Source organism: Tursiops truncatus, chromosome 16, assembly GCF_011762595.2.
Source record: "Tursiops truncatus isolate mTurTru1 chromosome 16, mTurTru1.mat.Y, whole genome shotgun sequence".
Lineage (NCBI taxonomy): Eukaryota > Metazoa > Chordata > Mammalia > Artiodactyla > Delphinidae > Tursiops > Tursiops truncatus.
The window spans coordinates 23,330,565-23,349,821 of NC_047049.1; the positions used below are offsets into that span (position 1 = coordinate 23,330,565).

A 19,257-nucleotide genomic window follows, 5' to 3' on the forward strand; every position below is an offset into this window, starting at 1 on the left:
CTCATGCATTTGTATTCCAGTGTTTAGTACAAGTATTGCAATTGTCTGCCCCATTTAACCCTTGAAACGAAAAAGCAAGATCTTTAGAAATATTCCTAATTCTGATCTATGATGTAGCCAGTCCGATTTCTCAAGGTCACATTCTCTCAGGGTCTCACAGAGAAGGATGTGAACAATATCCCACAAAAATGAACAGGTAAAAAATTCAGCCTTTTCTCCCATATATATATATATATATATATATATATATATATATATATATATATACAGTGTATCATTTTTATAAAACAAGTACGCTCAGGCTGATCCTGAAAAGAAAACAATGCTTACAGCATGGCTTAAAGTGACCCTCCTAAAAAGAACTGACACATGAACCGTGTGAACGGGCTGGGGTGCAGGAAAAGAGAACACTGGCTTTGAAAGTCACTCGCCCCAGATGCTAGAACTGCCTTCAGGGAACTGAAGGTAGACATCTGACTTTAAGGAAGTTCTGTACTTGTGTACATCTGACGAGCAAGCGGCACAGCTCTGCGAGAATCAACTTTGACTAAGATCGTTAGAGGTTACACCCCTCTGGGGCCTGCAGGGTCACAGGATCCCACGAAGGCCAACTCCCTCCCACCTCTAACTTCTCCCAGGCTGAGGCACTCACTGGGCTTAACCTAGTGCCCAAGGGACTTTTCTGGGGTAAGAAGAGCCAGAGAATTCCCCATAAGCATTATTCAATTCCATGGAATCCAACCGGAAAACAGAACGTCATCTTTTTAGATCCACTGCCTGGCTTCCTTAGAGAAAACCTCAGGCCGATAGCTATCCTCAACCTCATCCTTTTGGAGGGGAAGCCTTGTTTCCCCATATGGGTTTCAGTTAGAAGTCTGTAGTGGGCTTCCTCTGGCAACTTCTTTCACATCACTGATGGGACAAAAAAAACACCCAGGTTCTATGATGTCTCTCTCGTCCTTCCTTTGCTAGGCGTTTCAAAGAAGCCCTTCCCCCTCCCCCCTTTATATACAGAAATAGAAACCAGCGATGGCAGGGACACAGAGATGCAAGAGTTAAGTGTGACAGACAACTGGAGAGCATCCAGAACCCAGCGTCAAGCAGGCCTGGGGGTGGGTCAGCTCTGAAGGTGAGTGCATAAGCCAACAGACGCATCTTTCTTTTTTCTGTTTTCTTTTTTACTAAACATTAAATTATTTCTCAGGAAATAAAGAGCTACTTACATTGTAACTATATACAATAAGCCATCTGCAGCTTGCAATGGACATGCACGGGGCAGGGCCTCTTCCGACAGGTGTGCACGCTTCCTGCAGCTACGCTCACTCCCCACCAACCTTCCTCCTGCAGACCTAACTGGGAAATGGTTTACGTTTTAGGTGCGTGCTGGGAGGGAGGAGGCGGGTACTGGTGATTTGGGCTTGTGTCGGGGGGGAGGATGGGAGGTTAGTGGAAAGCCAACCCAACTTAAAAAATAAAAAGAAAGAAAGACCGCAAGGAAAACAAGATTCCTCGCGCTATCAATGGCAGAATGAAGCAAGAAAGCCATGGGAAGATGCATCCTTTGCCCTTAGTACAAATACAGTCATTTATTCTTCGTGTCTCATTTTAATCAGTTACGAATGCCTTCGCCTCCCAAAGCGAAGCGTCTGCCTGCTATTTATGAAGGGGCCCTTGGTAAACAAAAGGTAAAAAAGACATTTTCATTTTTCCATAATAAGTGTAATAGGAACCATCAGAAATAAAAAGTCAGAAAGATGGTTGACCACGTGGCTTGTTGGTATTAAACACTAGTGCAGTTGGGGATCTCCTTTGTGCTTTCGCTGTTTGCAATGGTGGCAATGCCTCCTGCAGGGGAGAGAAGACAGAGGGAGGTAAGGATGTACCTGTCACAAGGGCGTGGGTCTGTGCTTTCTTTATTGCTAAATACCAAGCCACCTTAACGTGTGCTTATGCAATAGGGCACCTGGGTAGTCTATCATACCAGTTCACTGGCTTATCTTACCTATGTTTAACGTTTGCCATCTCCCACCCCAGCACACAAGGTAGGGGCAATACCTTGCATTCTTATACTCTGCTGATCACAATACTAACAGCCAACAGGTATTGAACACGTATTATGTAGCAGACACTGTGCTAATGATATATGTCATTTCATGATCACAACAATCTTAGAAGGCAGATGCTATCATTCCCATTTCACAGATGAGGAATATGAGGCACAGAGAGGTCCCAGAGCTAGAAGACTGGTAGAGCAAGAAAATGAATCCAGGGCTATCTGATGGCAGAGTTCCTATTCACGTAATTATTGGGATGTATAATGCTTTTGCTTTATAGAAAAAATAAAGAGAAAGTCCAACAGTAATATATTAATAGTTGGCCTCATCCCTGTCCCACTCAGACTCCAGCACTTTTGATCTTGATCTACTTCTAAGAGAAGAAAGTTCTGCCAATTTCAGGTGGTCAGAGGTGGCGGACACTTTAAAGCATGATTATGTCGCTGTAGCCAACTGGTTTCTCCCCCATCCTCCAGACTAGTCCTGCCTGAAGGACAGGCCACATGGGCTGGCTGACTCAGGGTCTGGAGAACAGAGGATTCAGGAGCCTGGTGACACCAGCACACATACCTATGACCCGGGTGTCCAGCTCTTTGTCCAGCAGCTCCTCGGGCTCGGTGAAGTCACTGAGTGTGATTTTGGGGGCGTTTTCACTTTGGCTCACTGACCCAATCATCTCCTGCTCCTTGTCGTGCTGGACTTGAGCATAGATGTTAATCCAGGGGATTTTCCTACATGGGACAGAGCAAAATCAGATTACGATCACGGGGCATGCCCGACTGGGGCAACTGGGAAATCCTGGGTGTTAAGGTGGAGGAAGAAGCTATTTACAGGACCAGTGTCAGGGAAAGGGGCTGGCCACCCAGATACTGTCCACATGAGGCCAGTGAACACAAGGAGAGACCCAGATGCCCAGGGGAGATGTAAGCCACAGAACTCCCGGAGACATGCACCTTCTTCTGAGGCACAAAACCAGCAGGTGTAAACAGAAGGGCAATGCTATCGACCAAGTGTGCACTAAAACCCTTAAAACATTTACCAGTTATTACGTTTACAAAGGGGCTGGACTTTGAGACTCATGAGGCTGTATCATAGTGAAGACAGCTTTTTCTAAGTTTGTATCAGTTTTGTCAATTCACATTGGTTTTCTTTATGAATAGCCATGAAATAAAAGACTTATAGCCATTGCTACCATTTTTAGAACACCATCCATGGGCCAAGTATCTTAAATACTTCCATAGTCAGTTTCCTCATCTGTTCAATAGCTTTCTTTTAGGATTGTGGAGAGGATTAAGGCAAGGATTAAGAGAAGCTAAATAACTTCCTTCAAAGACACAAAGGTAGGAGGTTTGGAAACAAGGCATACAGACTTGAGGTAGGAGGAGCAGGTAGGTTCAAACTGAAATCTGCTTGGCGTATTCATCTCCTGACCCATCTCCATCATCTCCTGACCCACTGTGTTCCAGCTTCTGTAGCCTCCTTTGACTTCTTCTAATCCTGCGCTTCTCAAGCTTCAATATGCTTATGCCTCACCAGGTTCTTGTTAAAATGCATTTGTTACTCTATAGGCCTGAACTGGATGGGTTGAAATTCTTCATTTCTGCCTAGTTCCCAGGTGGTACTGATGCTGCTGGTCTGAAACCCAAACTTTTGAGTTTCAAGATTCTGATACATCAGACTTGTCCCCACCTTGGGGACGAGGGGTGAATCAACTGTTCCCTCTGTAACACACCTCCTTCTACTCTCCTCGTGACGGTGTCCTTCAGAATTTGGCTTACATGTCACTTCTGAGAGGCCTCTCTTGACCACCCAATCTCCACCCAATCTCTCCTGACCACCCACTCTCTCCCATCATAAATATGTAATTATGGGATGGGTCTATGAAAGAAACGAATAGGGTGTTGGTTTAGGGTGATGGAATAGGCTATGTGTGTGGACTTGTTTTCTGTCTTTCTCTCCCACAAAAAGCCCCGTGTCTGCAAGGTCTACATTTTCCATTTTCACTGCTCCACACTTAACTTAGCACAGTGCTTGGCATGTGGTTTACGTTCAGTATTTGTCAAATAAATGAATAAATGACCTCAAAGCCTATGCTCTTTCTATTTTCATATATTATGTTCTCAAACAAAAAAACCACACTTTTATCTTAGAATTTTACAGGTAGAAGAGCCCTCTCTTACCTCATTAAATGATGGGGAAATGGGTCTGAAGTCCAGACATTTCATGAAGCTGATTACCGGCATAGATGTTATTAAAACTTGAGACATCTGACACCTACCCCAAACCAGAACGTTCTGTGCAGAATCCCTCTGTTGCCCTAGTGCCAACCAGTGGTATTTTCAAGCATCTACATTCCCTTCCCTACTCCAACCCCACAATGAGGTAGAATGTGAGGCATTTAATAAGGTCTTCCATAGCTAATTTGGAAGGAAAGATCCCAAAATATGTTTAAAACATGGACAGTTTCTACTTTTCATTTATGTCCAGTTTTCGTGTTTTTAATGGCTGCTTTCCACACATTAAGGGAGGTGTCCTCCTGACTCCTACTGGTCTAAACCTGCTTACTATAATTTACAAGAACCTTAAGTGAAGAGATTCTATGTGAGGCAGCAAACCACAGGCTCCTCTAAATGTGTGTAATTAAAATTTCATGCTGGCCCTTAATTTCTTCTTATCTAAATAGAAAGGCAGCCTAACGACTTAGATTTCTTCTAATCATAAAAGTACATATTACTCATGAACGTTGGGATCAACTGTAATATTTATTAGGTGCTGGGGGCAGTCAAACCATTCCTGATCACACAAGTCTGGGTACTTCAGAGCTGTAGCCAGAGGTCATTGCCTCCCCTTTCCTGCTTTTTTAATGATTGATACCTGTGAGGATTTGGATCCATTTGCCCTTATAAAGACTGTTCACTTTATTTTAATCTCTGAAAACGGGCATTTTTTTTCAATATTTTTAATAGATGGTTGGAAGGGAATGAATTTTATGTTACAACTTGCAGCATTTAAAATTTTTTTCAAATTGCTTTTTATTTCTTAACACATCCACTTGTAGGACCGTTGAGACAATAAGTCAAGACTAAACCCCGCTTTTGTAGATAAGAAAGGTGGGAAATGAGATTTAGAGGCACGTCTTGGGCTATACATTCATGTAAGTTTTAATAAGAGGAGTAAGATGGATCAATCCAAGTCACCTATATAAATTTCAGGTTTTTTTGTTTTTTTGTTTTGTTTTGTTTTGTTTTGTTTTGCTTTTGCGGTATGCGGGCCTCTCACTGTTGTGGCCTCTCCCGTTGTGGAGCACAGGCTCCGGACGCGCAGGCTCAGCGGCCATGGCTCACGGGCCCAGCCGCTCCGCGGCATGTGGGATCTTCCCGGACCGGGACACGAACCCGTGTCCCCTGCATCGGCAGGCGGACTCTCAACCACTGCGCCACCATGGAAGCCCTAAATTTCAGTTTTTATTTGTTTGTTCCAACTATGATTAAGTATTAGAAGTCCGTGGGAGGAATTTAGAAAAAGCAAAGTAGGCTTTGCACTGTGATGAAAGCCTTACTGAAAAAAGGCTGGAAGAAATATAAAATTTCAAAACTTTTCTTGGATAATAAGAAAAAACAAACCTACAGTATAGAAAGAAGGTCTTGTTAGGAAGAGTTTTCAGAAAATAAAAGCCATCTCAAAATGATTTTTAATTATATTGACTAAGACATCACAAAATAGAAGTCACTATCCAAGAATAGGATCAAATGTGGTCACTTAACAGAGGAAGGAGAATAGAGTTCCCGTGATCCCCAAGATTCCTTTAAATAATTCTGTTCTTCCTCTATTAAGTGACTACTTGGGACACTGAGATTGTTTTCAGTGCCTGGCACGCAGCAGGTGCTCAATAAATGTTTGCTGAATAAATTAATGGCTTAATGAATTAATGCTGGAGATGGCAGAGAGAAAGTTTTGGGGTTTGAAAACAGCATGGCCGGTGATCTGGAAACAGAAACAGAATTACCCCCTCCCTAGCCTGTGCCATCAGTGTTTACTAGTCAGCTGTAGCTATTTAAATTTGAATTAATTGAAGTTAAATAAAATTAAAAATTCAGTGTTTCCACCATACCAGTGGCTACTGTATTGGACAGTATAGATTATGGAGTGTTTTCATCTTCGCAGAAAGTTCTATTGGACAGAAATGAAAGAAGCAGAGGAGACTCTAGGAATCATGGATAAGAACCCGACCTTTACTTGTCAGCAAGCTATGCACCCTCCACATAGCCATCACTGGAGTTCCAGGTGGTGAGGAGGGAAAGGAGACCAAAGAAACAAAGGGAGATCCAAAAGGACCTCAGCCAAAGGGCTTGGGCACTGGGAGGGAAACTTCCAGAAAAGGTGGCTAGAAAAGAAAAGGTAACTGATGATTGGTTACTCTTAATTGACTCAAACCGTTTATCCAGTTTGACTAGTATTTGTTTCCTGTATCCTGATTCCCTGCCAGGGACATACAAAGGGTCGGCTGATATCTGGGGACAACGGAGGTAGAATAATTCAGAGATGCCATTAACTGGCATAGATTCAAGTATTAAAGTCTGCACATTAAGAGATGGCGACATTAGTAAGTTGACTGTCTATGGAGTTTAGCAACATTTACAAGACAGCAGAAAACTTTCTAAGTCACAGGGCAGATCTTGTCTTAATTTGGAGACACCTGACACGAATACCTCTTTGCAGGACTTCTATTGGCCCTGGTCCTCAGCGAGCATGCAGGTCTAGGAGCCGGAAGGTGATACATTTGGGTTAATTGATCTTCAAGTCCCAGCAACCAGCAGGCTTCCCCACAACCAAATCCTTGAATGAACAAAAGTGTGCTTTGTGTGTAACTGAAGTACACCCATAAATGGGTGTTGCTTTGACCAGACTGTTCCTATACTGAATCTTTGCTCACTCATTGGATATGAAGGCTTTTCCCCTTCTTCAAAGGGAACATGGCAGGTGGGTTGACCCATCTTGATCCAAGAGGATGTGAACTCACATAACTGGTCTATAAATTGAACAGAAAGGTAAACCCCACTCTGTCCTTCTAGTGGAGAGTGTTTAAGAATTCCTGCTGTTTTGGCTAATGCTGAGATGTCTATTGAGTAAAACTGGTGTTTTTAAGCCTGAGAAATCCACTAGAGGAGAGCTGATGGGGGCTGGGGGCGGGGGAGGTAGAGTGAAACACCTTTACCACTGATCTCTTCCAAAATCTAAAAGCATTACCTTCAGCGTCTAGAAAAACTCCCAGGACCAAGTTATACTTTCAAAACTCATCTGACAATAATTAATGATATTTTTACTTTACCCGGGCTTCCTATGAAGCACATTTCTATGCCACTGATACGTCTGAGCCCTACTATGTGCCAATTTGTAACAGAGGAGAAGCCTTTGGGAGGCATATTATTTATAGCAGCTTAGCTTTTGTGATTTTTTATTATGTACTAGATATAGATATTACTACCTTGAAAACATATAGCAAACCTACAAAGTATTATTGTTTTTCCATTTTACACATTAGGAAATGAGGGCTTAGAGAGGCAAATTCAATTGCCTAAGGCTGCAAATGTTGAAAGTTAAAATTGGGTCTGATTTTCGAGTTCGTACTCTTAACCAGCATATCTCTTGGTAGATGTATTACCTTATTCAAATAATGGTACAGAATTATTGATTTCAATTTCTTGTCTTTAATAAGTATCCTATTACATCACCCCACCTCTGGCCTGCAAAAATAACTTTTGAATACCTGTGGGGTTTGGTTTTCCTGATCAATTTCCCTCTAGAAACAGGAAAAATAGGGAGGAGTATAAAATTGTATATTTTGGCATGCAAATTTAAACAGATGTTGGATATCAGCAATACAAGATAAGAAAATATGTGTGTATGCATATATGCATAACCAGATTTCAGCTGCATTTTCTCCACTTAACCACCCTGAATGGGTGGTAAGCTGTAGAAAAAGATCTCTTAAATATTTGAGACCTTACTTTAGAAACTTAGGTGAGGTTTGAAAACCCCTCAAACTTCTCTTGAAGAGAATTAACTGATTTCATAGGCTACTCCTCATTTTCCTAACTCAACATAATTATAAACTGGGGAGCGTTCAGATTCTTAAGGTCCTTTATTCCCTGACCCTAAACCATTCCTGTTCTTCGCCAATGCCAAGCAGAGCTTCAGGGACAGTTAAAATCACCTGTTTAGGATGAGTTTAGGAATGTCGGTTACAGGAGGAATCAGCTCCCATGAATCTAGCCCCACGATTGAAACTGAGTGATGGTAGCACATACCTTTTAAATTTGTAGATCAAAAACACAGCCAGGCCGACAAACACCACTGACAAGAGCATAAGCATGGCTGAGCTGCTGTGCCCAGCACTGGAGTCCACCAGTGGAGCTAGGAAGAAAGAACAGACTTGCTCACTTGGAAGCTATTAGCTGGAGGGAGTATCTGTTGGAGAAAGGAAGCCAGCTGGTCTCCATCCTTATATCCAGCCTCCAATTGTCCTGCATGCTATCTGGGCAGAGGAAGCTTGGCTTCAATGATGAGAATGGTACCCCTGATCTACAGCTTCTTAGGGATCTGCTCTGCCTGGGGAAACTTGCTGCTCCTTGTGTAAACTGTACACAGCTAAGGCGAGTAGGAATAGGGCTTGAATGTTCTGTCTCTTAGACAGCCCAGTTGCCTGTCAACATGATTATAGGTGGCCCATTGGGAACTCCGGATTAAACACTGATGGAGTGTTTCAATCTCTTCCTCTATACTGTTGTGGTAAAACACTGCTGGATGGGTACATTTGGAGTCTCCTCATCTGAAAAGTTTTTATTAATTAGAAACGTTTAGCACATAGGTTTTCCCAGAGAGCCAGAGGTGGATGCCCAATGGGACATGCCATTTTTAATCCTTTCACAAATCAACCACCTAAAGCTGGTCACTTTTTCTACTTAGAGTTACACATTATAAATCAAAGAGAGTTTTAAAGTTATTTGATCTAGTCTTCCAACCAAGATTCACTGAATCAGAGAATCCTAGAAATGAAGAGAGCCTGAGGACTACCTCATATAACCCCAACTGTTATAGATAAAAAACATAATAAAGTCCAAAGCCCAAAGAAATTGTAGGTTTTTCCCCAAGATCATCCAGGAATTCAATAGCAAAGCCGCTTCTAAGAAAGTCTTCTCGCCACCTTAACAGGAAGTCTCAAGAAAGATGTGATTAATCTTTCTTTGCCATCACTACACAAAGCCATTTACAGGCATTTATGGAAAAGTGTTTGGTAACTATCTCCTCCCTTTTCTCTCCAGGATATCAGAGCACCATACTCATCCCCCCCCGCCCCCCCACAACCACCACCACCACGAATCCCAACAGGCACTCACCTAAAGTCAGCTGTGTGACATACACAATGACTTGAATCCCTGGCTTCAGCTCAAACTGGACTAAATTTTGGTTTAGAGCGTTAAACAGCGTCTCTACAATCTGGGGAGGAAAAAAAGGGAGAGAGAGAGAGAGAGGCTGCATGGGAAGAAATGTCATGTGACGGTGCTCCCTCATGGAATAAGAAACCAGGGTCAATAGGCAAAAAATGACCACGTTCACTCAGAGGACAGGATTTTGGAACATTTTTATCCATTTGGCTCTCCCAGCCCCTAGAGCCCTGTGAAGCCAAGGACACAGCTGGTTATTATTTGCTTATACTGGAGAGGAGAGTGAAACAGAGAGAGGCGTGTCCACAGTCACCTAGTGAATTCGAGTTGACAACAGACATAGCGGTTCCATTCAACTCCCAGTTCAGTGCCTTTTAAGCCTGTATAACTTTCCATAGAGAGACCTGTTGTGGGTCCCAATGAAAGAAAGTCAACCGACCAACCGTTAGTTCTTTAATCTGAACAAGCAATATTCACAGGGTAGCGAAGCCCCTGCCAGGATTAAAGCAGGTACATACACCCCAGCCCACTCCTCTGCTGTTTCCCTTTTAGAGACAATGGGAGGCAAACATTAAAGGAGAAGCTGTCTCCTTTCTAGGGATAATTCTTCCTCTTTACTTTTCCCCAGCAAGTCTCAGAACGCGTAACATTGATTTAATCACTGTGTAATTCCCACGTGGAAGCTGAGGCAGACTGAGGCTGTTGTCCCTAACTCTTATCTCGCTGTACGCGCCTTAATATCACAGCTGCTATTCATCACCGTAATTACCTGTTTATCTAAATGGATGGATATCGTAGCTTCCAAATATAGTTCGCACATGCCACTTCCTATTTCAGAGTAAAGAGGTCTTGTAAAAGCGATGAACGCATTGAGAAGCTGAATTTATATCTGGCCAATCTCAATATGCAGCCCTTCAATGAAAGGATCCGCTTCATTTTCCAGAGAAACTGACCACGATGGCACCTGTGCAGCTCGCAGAGGACTGTGGATGGATGTGGGGATGGGGTGACGGCCAGGTGAGTAGCAGAGGGATGCGGAAGACATCTGTACAACGATTAACTCGTATGGGAGCAAACGTGTTTGATTCGCGCTGATTTTCAGCAGCCTCCTTCTCACTTATTTCTACTTCTAACTTAGCATCACAGGAGCATGGAAGGGTAAAGCAAAGCACGGCCAGTTAAGACCCCAGCAAGGGCAGGAAGAGAAGGAGAACCATGGGACCACCACTGACTTCATTTCTAGGCTAGTACGCAGATCACAAGAACTCTATGGCATTTGATAAGGACAGTAATTCACGATCCCTTTTGGGAACGCTGCTTCCTTAGTCAAAGCAAGATGAGGCAATCCACCTCTTTCCAAAGACACATGTTTACAACCAGTTCGTTTTCTTCCTAGAAGCAGAACTTCTATTGACTAGGATCTTTAAAGACAGGAAGCACATTTTCCCAGAAATAGATAGGGAAACTCAAATTCCTCTCTTCATCTCTTTTCCCCAGAGCAAGTCATTGGGTGGGAGACATGAGCAAGTTGCAGGAATGGCAACTGTCGGAATGAATGACTTCAGGGGTACTCTTCTTGCCTGTGTAGCTGAATGCTCCAGTGTTTATTCTAGGTAAGGCTGATTGCTCTCCAAAGCCCTGGGTGCTAGACAAAGAGTGACGGTCTGATGGACCCATAGGAAAGGGCTCATCTCACTTTTTGGCTGGAAATACTTTGTGTCCCCTTAGATTATGAGGTGGAGGCAAGTCTCCTACCAAGTTAGTTTTCTTTCACTTACTTGTTCCAGGTCGCCTTCATTGCCTTTCCTCCTCTCTGTCAAGTTCTTGGGGGGAAGGATGAAGAGCTCTGCGGAAGTGGGGAGGCCAGGGAACACGGCAACTAGGATCTGCTCTTCTGGGATGCTGGTTACCTGCAAAGATGTTTAGACCAAAGAATGGGGTCCTGGAGGAGCCAGCCTTCCCCAAGTCAGTAACAAGGATATGGACTACAAAGTTTTTTAAATGCAGCATTTAAGGCACAGTTTCCAATATATATCCAGGCTTCTTTTCTGTTTTCCCCTCGAACTGCTAGGTAGAGAATTATTAGTTTTACTTCCTCCTCTGCTCTTAGATACATTTGTACTGAAACTAAAATACTACTACAAATGATCTTCAAAATACTGTTTGCTGGCAATATTGGCAAAAGCTCCTCCCATATTTTCCATTTTTCTGCACTAAGAGGACTAGAGCTTCTGGTGAAAACATGAACAGACTGGCTGCAAATGAAGAATAAGAAGGTATAAACAAACATGGGAAAACGCAAATTAAAAAAAAAGAGCAAAGCTCTTGTTTTCACTTACTAAAGCAGGATTTTTTGTTAAGTTACAGTAGCTAATACTGGCGAGGCTTCAATTAGGAGGTTTCCTCAACTGTTGCTGGCAGCACTAAAAATTGATACATATTGCCAATTTGGTTTTCAAAAGACTTCCTGGAAGGTCATAAAAATATTCAGACCCTTCATTCAGTAACTGTAACTTGGAGTGTTTGTCCTAAAGAAATGATCCAAACTATAGGAAAAGCCATATGGAGGAAGAAACACTCAGAACATTATTTATGTCAGATAAATGGGGAAGACTCAAATATTCAAAAAAGTTAAGTAAATAATGGTTATACTACCATTAAGATGATAGTTAGTACAGTGAGGCAACGTGGAAAAACACCTCATGACAGCTGTATTCTGATCTATTACCTCACATTTCTTTGGTTACAACTCTATAAAAATAAAAAATATACATAAAAAATAAAACAAAGCACTAAAAGTTCTGTTAAGATGTTGAAGTACTGAACGAATTTTTCTATTCCTGAGTGTTTAGGAAAAGGATTATATTGTTTTTGGATAAAAACTAAACGTAAGCTTCCGTCTGAAGGCAAATTCCTTAAGAAAACAAAACTCTTGAGTTCTCCCATGTAAATAAAGAGTAGGCCTGTTCTTTCCTATGTGTCTCTGGAAGGTCTTTATATCCAGAACAAAACTTCTTCTGTCAATCCAAATACGATATATATAGTTTTTGACTTGGCTGAAACACCTGCCTCCTCCAAGAAGTCTACCCTGACTACCTCGCCTGCAGTGACCTGTTCCGTGTCCGTCTCTCGTCCCCAGCACCTCCAGATTACCATGAAAGGAACTTAGATCATGTCCACGGTAACATATGAGTATGTCTGTCTGCTACATTCTTTTCTCTGATAACTTCTTATTATATGTTTGTCCAGACATTCCAGGGGGGCGGGGGACGAACTCTGTGGCTACCTCATTGTTCCAAATGATGCCTGACCTGGAGCAAAGAATAGACACTCGACTGAATAGAACTGGAGGGGTTGTCTCCCATTAGCTCAGCTCTGATTCTAATTTGGAACTAGAGATCAGAGTTAACGCTTAGGAATGTGATGCAGGAAAGAGAGAGTGCCAACCTGCAGAGAACTAGCAAGCGGCAGTCAGAAGCCCGAAAAGCCCTCCAAAGTGGGGAGACATCCCTGTGCAGCCTGAAGAGGCTTTGCCAGATGCCTCAGTTTCCTCCTGGGAGGCAAGATGGCCTTGTCCTAACCAGCCAGGGGAAGTAAGTCTCAGAGACCAGACTGAGGTCAGACAATCACCCAGTTGAGAGAAGGGGATGAGCCCATGAGTGTTGTGGCTGGTGTGACCCTGTGTCCCAGGGAAGAGTGGTCTCGGGGTGCATCACTTGGTTAGGGACCTCGGAGGGACCTAACTCCAGTCGTACAAAATCCCACACAATCCTGGATGTTTCACAGTCGAAGGTATACAAGACCAATTTCATTCTCATCCCTCTCTAGGAACAATCTCTTTATAAAAAGATGTGAGGTGAAGTTCTTCTTGTGGACAACTCCCCACAGGAACGCTCTCATATCATTCTCTTTTATTGGTGCTTCTTCCTTCCTGGCAGCTCCTTCTCCGTGTCCTTCCCTGGATCTTTCTCTTCTGCCTTGGGAAGCGTTAGCATCCATCTCTGCCCTGGCCCCTCTCCCTCTCAGGGTGGGGTGGGGGGATCTAAAGAGCTCCACAGCCTCAGTTCCCACATTGCTACCTCCCACGGAAACCTCACTCGATCCCCAATCCATATCCTCAACTCTCTTGCTTATCTTTGTCCAGTTGTTTCTCACGTGCTCCAAATTCATATAAAAGACCAAATGATTACTGTTCCCCAAGCATGTTTCTCCTACACAGTCACCATCTTGATCAATGGCAAGGAAAACCCTCTCCTTCCTACTCTTAAAATCAGAAAGTTTCTCCCTCCCTCTCATCCACACTGTATTTTATTAGTCACCAAGTCTACTGCTCAACTGCCTGAGTAGCCTTTGAATCGTCCCTCTTCAGGATCACAGGCTCTTTTGTGAAATCTCCCCTTACACTATTCACTTTCCCACCTCTGGAGCCCATCCTCTGTATTGCCACCAGAATGGGTGTCTGAAACATAAATCTATTGCCAGAAATTTTTACCTATATTGGGTTGGCCACAAAGTTCGTTCGGGTTTTCCTGTAACATCTGATGGAAAAACCCAAACGAACTTTTTGGCCAATCCACTATAATAAAGAAAGAACACTTTCCAGAGCCTACGGGATGTATGTCAAACCCCTTTTGGCTCCTCAGACCCTTTACAAACTGACCAATCCATCCCTGCTCAACATCATTCACACCTGCCCTCATAACCTATAGATTGGCTACACTAAACTGTCATGTCCCAGATATGCTGTGCTTTCCACGGAGCCTGGCTTTGCACACGCTGTTCATTCTACCTGAAAGACATCATCCTCTCTCTGTTAACTACTATTTGTCCTTTAAAACAGAGTTCAAGTATCCCCTCCAAAGACTATTCTAACAGTTCACAAGTATTTACTGAACCACAAATGTGTGCAAAGCCTGAATTTTCCTGGACAGAGTGAACTGCACTTTTCTCTGTGCTCTTTTGAAATGCTGGCCATGCCTCTACCATAGAACTAGCTGCATATTAGACTTATCTCTACATTTGAATTGACCATGTTTTATTCGCTATTATAGTCCAGTGCCTAGGTGTGAGCAAAGGGTTAACAAAACCCTTTCAACTTTCAACGTTGTCTTAAGGAAAATATGACCTTGGGCAAATTCTATAACCCCAGAGTCTGCTACCATGCTCTGTTTCCTGACCTGCAGCCTTCTGATGGCCACATATGGTCAGTGGGAGTCTTGAAGTCTGAGTGGTTAAAAAACAACAACAAAAGCAAACAAACAAGCAAAAAAATCCCAAACCTTGGTGGGCAAACAGCCAACTAAATGAATGATATTAGTAAAGACTCAATGAGTGTCCCAGCCATCATTTCATGAAAGGGGTCAATTTGCTACCTTAGAAAACTTTAGGATTAAGATGGGGTCAATTTCCCATCCTTGAACACCGGATTGATTCTCTGTCTCTGTCTCTCTCCACCTAATCTCTCCATCTTTACTTCCCATCCTTCACTTCCCCCATACTTCTTTTCTCTCTCTCTTTTTACAGAGAAATAATCTTTACTTAACTGCGGAACGGTGGTTTGCATCCATGAAAATGTATTCTGGACCACAGCATCTTGTTCTTTATTCATAAACATTTAAGCAAAGAAAAAGCCAACTTACTTTCACCAGAGCCCGCTTGATCACATTGGCAATATCTTGCCTCCACTCCGGAATGTCAGGATTGTGGTAATCCAGATTAGGAGAGAATGATAAGAGTTGGGACTGAAAGTATTCTGCAAGGAGAGAGCGTGTGTGAGTGAGGCTGAGAGAGGGTGTGATAGGCAAGGGGACTCCATGATCACTGTGCTTTAGGCAAAGGGCACAGTCTTTCATGTGGCCTCATCTCAAATTCCTTCCTTTCAGCCTGTCTCTTGGCTTCTAAAACAAAGTGGCATTTGGTGACTGGAAGTAAATTTGTGCTCCTACCATTTTTGTTTGTTTTTAAAATCTTAAGGACTTCTTCTTGTAAATGAACATTATCTGAAATGCAAGAAAATTGTGAAACTCCAGAAGAAGGGGACTTTTGCTGCTGCAGGTGGTATCACGCAGTGGCAACAATAAAGCATTAATAAATGGGCTAGATTAGAATGAAGCCTTTCTTATCCTTCCCTTAGTTCCATGGACCCTGCTAGAAAAACTGCCTCAGGGGCTTAGAAAACAGGTCAAAACCCTGTATCTAGGGTGTGGGTAACATTCAGTTTCTCAATCGGATTGGTAGGTACACAGGTGTGTCCACTTTGTGATAATTCATGAAGCTAAAACACTTATGATCTGTGCACTTCTCTGTATTTAAAAAGAATTTTTTAAATTGAAGTATAGTTGATGTACAGTGTTGTGTTAATTTCTGCTGTACAGCAAAATGACTCAGTTGTATACATACTTTTTAATATTCTTTTCCATTATGGTTTATCCTAGGAGGTTGGATATAGTTCCCTGCGTTATACAGTAGGACCCTGTTGTTTATCCATTCTAAATGTAGTAGTTTGCATCTAATAACCCCAAACTCCCAGTTACATTCCGATAAAAATGTTTACTTAAAGTCTTCCAGGTGCCCGATGAGAGAGGCTGAGCCTCGAGTTTGCAGAGTTGTAGGAAAAGGCACTCACCCGGGGTGAGGTGGAAGAAATACAGACTGAGTCAGAGGATCACATGCCTCACTCAGTACAACTTTCTGGAAAACCCTGGTATAGTGGCTGTTTTTAGGGTATGTGGGAGGTTTGTGGGATGGTGGTAGAAGCACAATTTGATTTAAAAGAAATTTAATAATTAAGAGTGGTTCTCCAGGACTGAGAACACAACGGTGGCCCTATTTACCACTTTCCCGCCTTGCTGTGTCTTTCTATTCTCAGCCTTAGTCTCAGCCTTTGCAGCCAAAGATCAGAATCTCAAACAACAAAGAAAACATAGCAGTTATGTGTAGTTCATCCCAGTACCTAAGCTGTGAGTTCTTCAAGAGCAGGGACCATGTCTCCTCCAGCTTTTGAAATCACTGGTCCCCATCCTAACAAAGAATGGATGCCACATGTGTGTGAGAGATACCTTGGCAGGTCATCAGATCTAGATGCTTCTATGACAGTCTTTCCAGCTCAGCATTCCTTCAACTTATGATACATCTCTGTCTAATGAGACCATCAGGTTTTGATGCAGACACATCACAGAAGACAAGAAATGCCTGTCCGTGATCTTCTCTAACGACCTCTGTATCTATTCAAGAACAAGGTAAGAAGTAGGTTTGGATAACTTTTGTGGACCTACCTAATTTTCCTATGCCCTGGGGCATTTCCAAAGCAGTCAGCGATTGCTGCTATGGTGTATGGAGGGGATTGGCTGGGCAGGAAGGGGCATCACAGGGCTTACCGTGAACTGCGATATCTTTTGTGTCCTGGATGAGGGCATTCCCAGCAGCCACCTGGACAGTGATGGTATTGGTTCCCTCTGCTAGGAATGTGAAGGAAATGCTGCTGTCCAAGGTGATGAGGGGCTAAAAGAGAGAAGCAGGAACACTTATTTAGTCCTTTATGGGATATCAGACTCCCTCCTTTCCTGTAAATCTCAGACTGTCACCAATCTGCATAGCATTTGCATATCCCCAAGGATCCTAACTTGAAAAAGGAAAAAAAAATGCACAGCTTTCTGAAACTGTGATTGTATATCCAGTATCCAGGAAGGGCATTAATATACTTGAAATGCACTGTAAAATGTTAATTCTGAGAGATGAAGATAAGACTGGGCACCCTGGATTTTGCACGTCATTCTACTCCTTCTCCTGGGGCAAAGTAGAAGCATCTTTTGTAATCTATTCCCAGTGACTCTGGGCATAGGCGATCACTTTTCTCTTTTCCTCTAATATTCCGTGTCACTTCTATTTTCATCCTATATTCCATCGGGCTGTAAGATTTTTCAGAGAAGCGACCACATCTTATTTATTTCTGTATCAACCACCCTTGGCAAATTGTCTTACATCTAGCAGAATCCGTATATAACTTGGATGTATGGTCATATTATTGACATTTTGTTTGGTCATATCTATGTTTTCCATTGCAAGGCATTTCTAACAATTTAAATAAGTTGGAAAACATATAAACATGCATATCTGTGCTCACTTTTTAAGCTTTTTTCCCTTTCTGTTTTCTTTCCCTGATCATGACAGACAGGGACTTGTCAAGGATAAAGAAAGAGAATAAGCATATATTTTTTCTTGGGAATTAGGATCTTGATAGAAGCAGGTGCTTACTGGAGAGAAGAGAATGCAGATTCTGCGACTGAAGAGTCATTATTCAGTGATTATCTTGAAGCCAGTGCCCTCTCGAGTTATCTGGTGTTTGCAAGGTAAGACATATTAGTAGGAGGCTTCTCTAAGGCAGCTCGTGAAGAGATGTCACAAGTGCAGATGAGCAGACCCCTCTCCTCTCTGTGTGTTAGGACGACAATAGGATAGAGTAATGATGTAGCCAGTTGGGGATGTGTAGAGTTTCCCTTTTAAAATGTGGGTATCGGCCACCAGTGTTCACACAGCACACCCGTGCACCTGGACCCTGCAGAGGCTCAGACAGGCAGCTTTCAGACAGCGTCCCTCCTGCAAAACTGAAATTCCTCTTTAGCTCAGAATTTTCAACTGGGCCTCTGAAACAATCATTTGATTCCTTGGCTTTAATATTCTATTGCTCTATTTTATGACCAGGCTGATGGCTGGAGTTGGACAGGATTAGAGATATTGCCCTAAGCTTTCTGACACCCTTTCTTCTCTGCTTGCTAAATGAAAGAAAGAAGTGAGTACTGAAAGAGTTACACTCTTTATCTTAACTAAGGGTAAACCCCAGAGCCCAAGCATGCTTCTCCGTACTTATGGCTCTGTGATGATATGCACAAGGGTGTGGCCTTATTAATTAAACAACAAATAAGGTACAAGTAGGTTCTGTGATGAAAATCAACTCCCATGGGCCAAAAGTGGCTGTTTAGTGTCCTGTGTTGAGAAGGAAGCTGAAGTTAAGTTGGGCTCCGCATGGCAATGTCAGCCACTGACATGGAATAAAGGAAGAATGTGTGCCCTGAGTTACCACCTTTAGTATAACAAGAACAGAGACTTGATACTCTGGCTCTGTTACTATTTTAATGAATTACCTTGGGCAAAATTTGTCCCCACTGTGTGCCTTAGGTCTTTATCTTTTAAATTAAAGGTTTGGGTTAGAAGATGTGAGGACTCATTCAGGAATCAGAACACATAGGATTGATGAATGGCTTTTGGCAAATTTTCTAGTTCCTACTAGTCAACTCATTATGACTTACCTGTCAGAATACCTTCAACTGCTTCAGCACCTAGGTCATATTCTTTGGAAGGAAAATGAGATACCTCTATATACCAAACACAATGGCTAAATTTTCTTTAAAAATAATAATATCAAATATTATTGAGGATGTGGAGCCACTGGAACTCTCATCCATTTTTGGTGGGATGTACAATGGTGCAACGATGTAGGAAAAAGTTCAGTTTTACAAGAAATTGTGATAATTTTTTCCAAAGTAGTTGTAACATTTTATATTTATGACTTAGCAATTGAAGTCCTGGGGATTTAGTCAAGATAAAAGAAAATATCCACAAAGAAAAGAACATGTTTATAGCAGTACATTCATACTAGCCAAAAACGGAAAAGAACCTAGGAGAATTTATCAATAGGAAAATGAATAAACAAGTCATAGTATATGCATATAATGAACAGAAAAGAACAAATATTGATATAT

General features: G+C 42.4%; 1 protein-coding gene across 1 annotated transcript in view; it reads right to left on the reverse strand.

Moving 5' to 3' along the window:
- Positions 1 to 281: 281 nt before the first annotated feature.
- Positions 282 to 19,257, reverse strand: part of SORCS3 (sortilin related VPS10 domain containing receptor 3) — a 580,427-nt gene continuing 561,451 nt past the window's right edge. The window contains exons 21-27 of the mRNA XM_033842145.2: positions 16,876 to 16,999; positions 15,139 to 15,251; positions 11,278 to 11,409; positions 9,452 to 9,551; positions 8,363 to 8,468; positions 2,625 to 2,785; positions 282 to 1,845 (exon numbers count right to left, since the gene is read on the reverse strand). Coding sequence (XP_033698036.1) covers positions 1,781 to 1,845; positions 2,625 to 2,785; positions 8,363 to 8,468; positions 9,452 to 9,551; positions 11,278 to 11,409; positions 15,139 to 15,251; positions 16,876 to 16,999 — 801 coding nt within the window. The 3' untranslated portion in view covers positions 282 to 1,780. The remainder of the gene's footprint in view (positions 1,846 to 2,624; positions 2,786 to 8,362; positions 8,469 to 9,451; positions 9,552 to 11,277; positions 11,410 to 15,138; positions 15,252 to 16,875; positions 17,000 to 19,257) is intronic.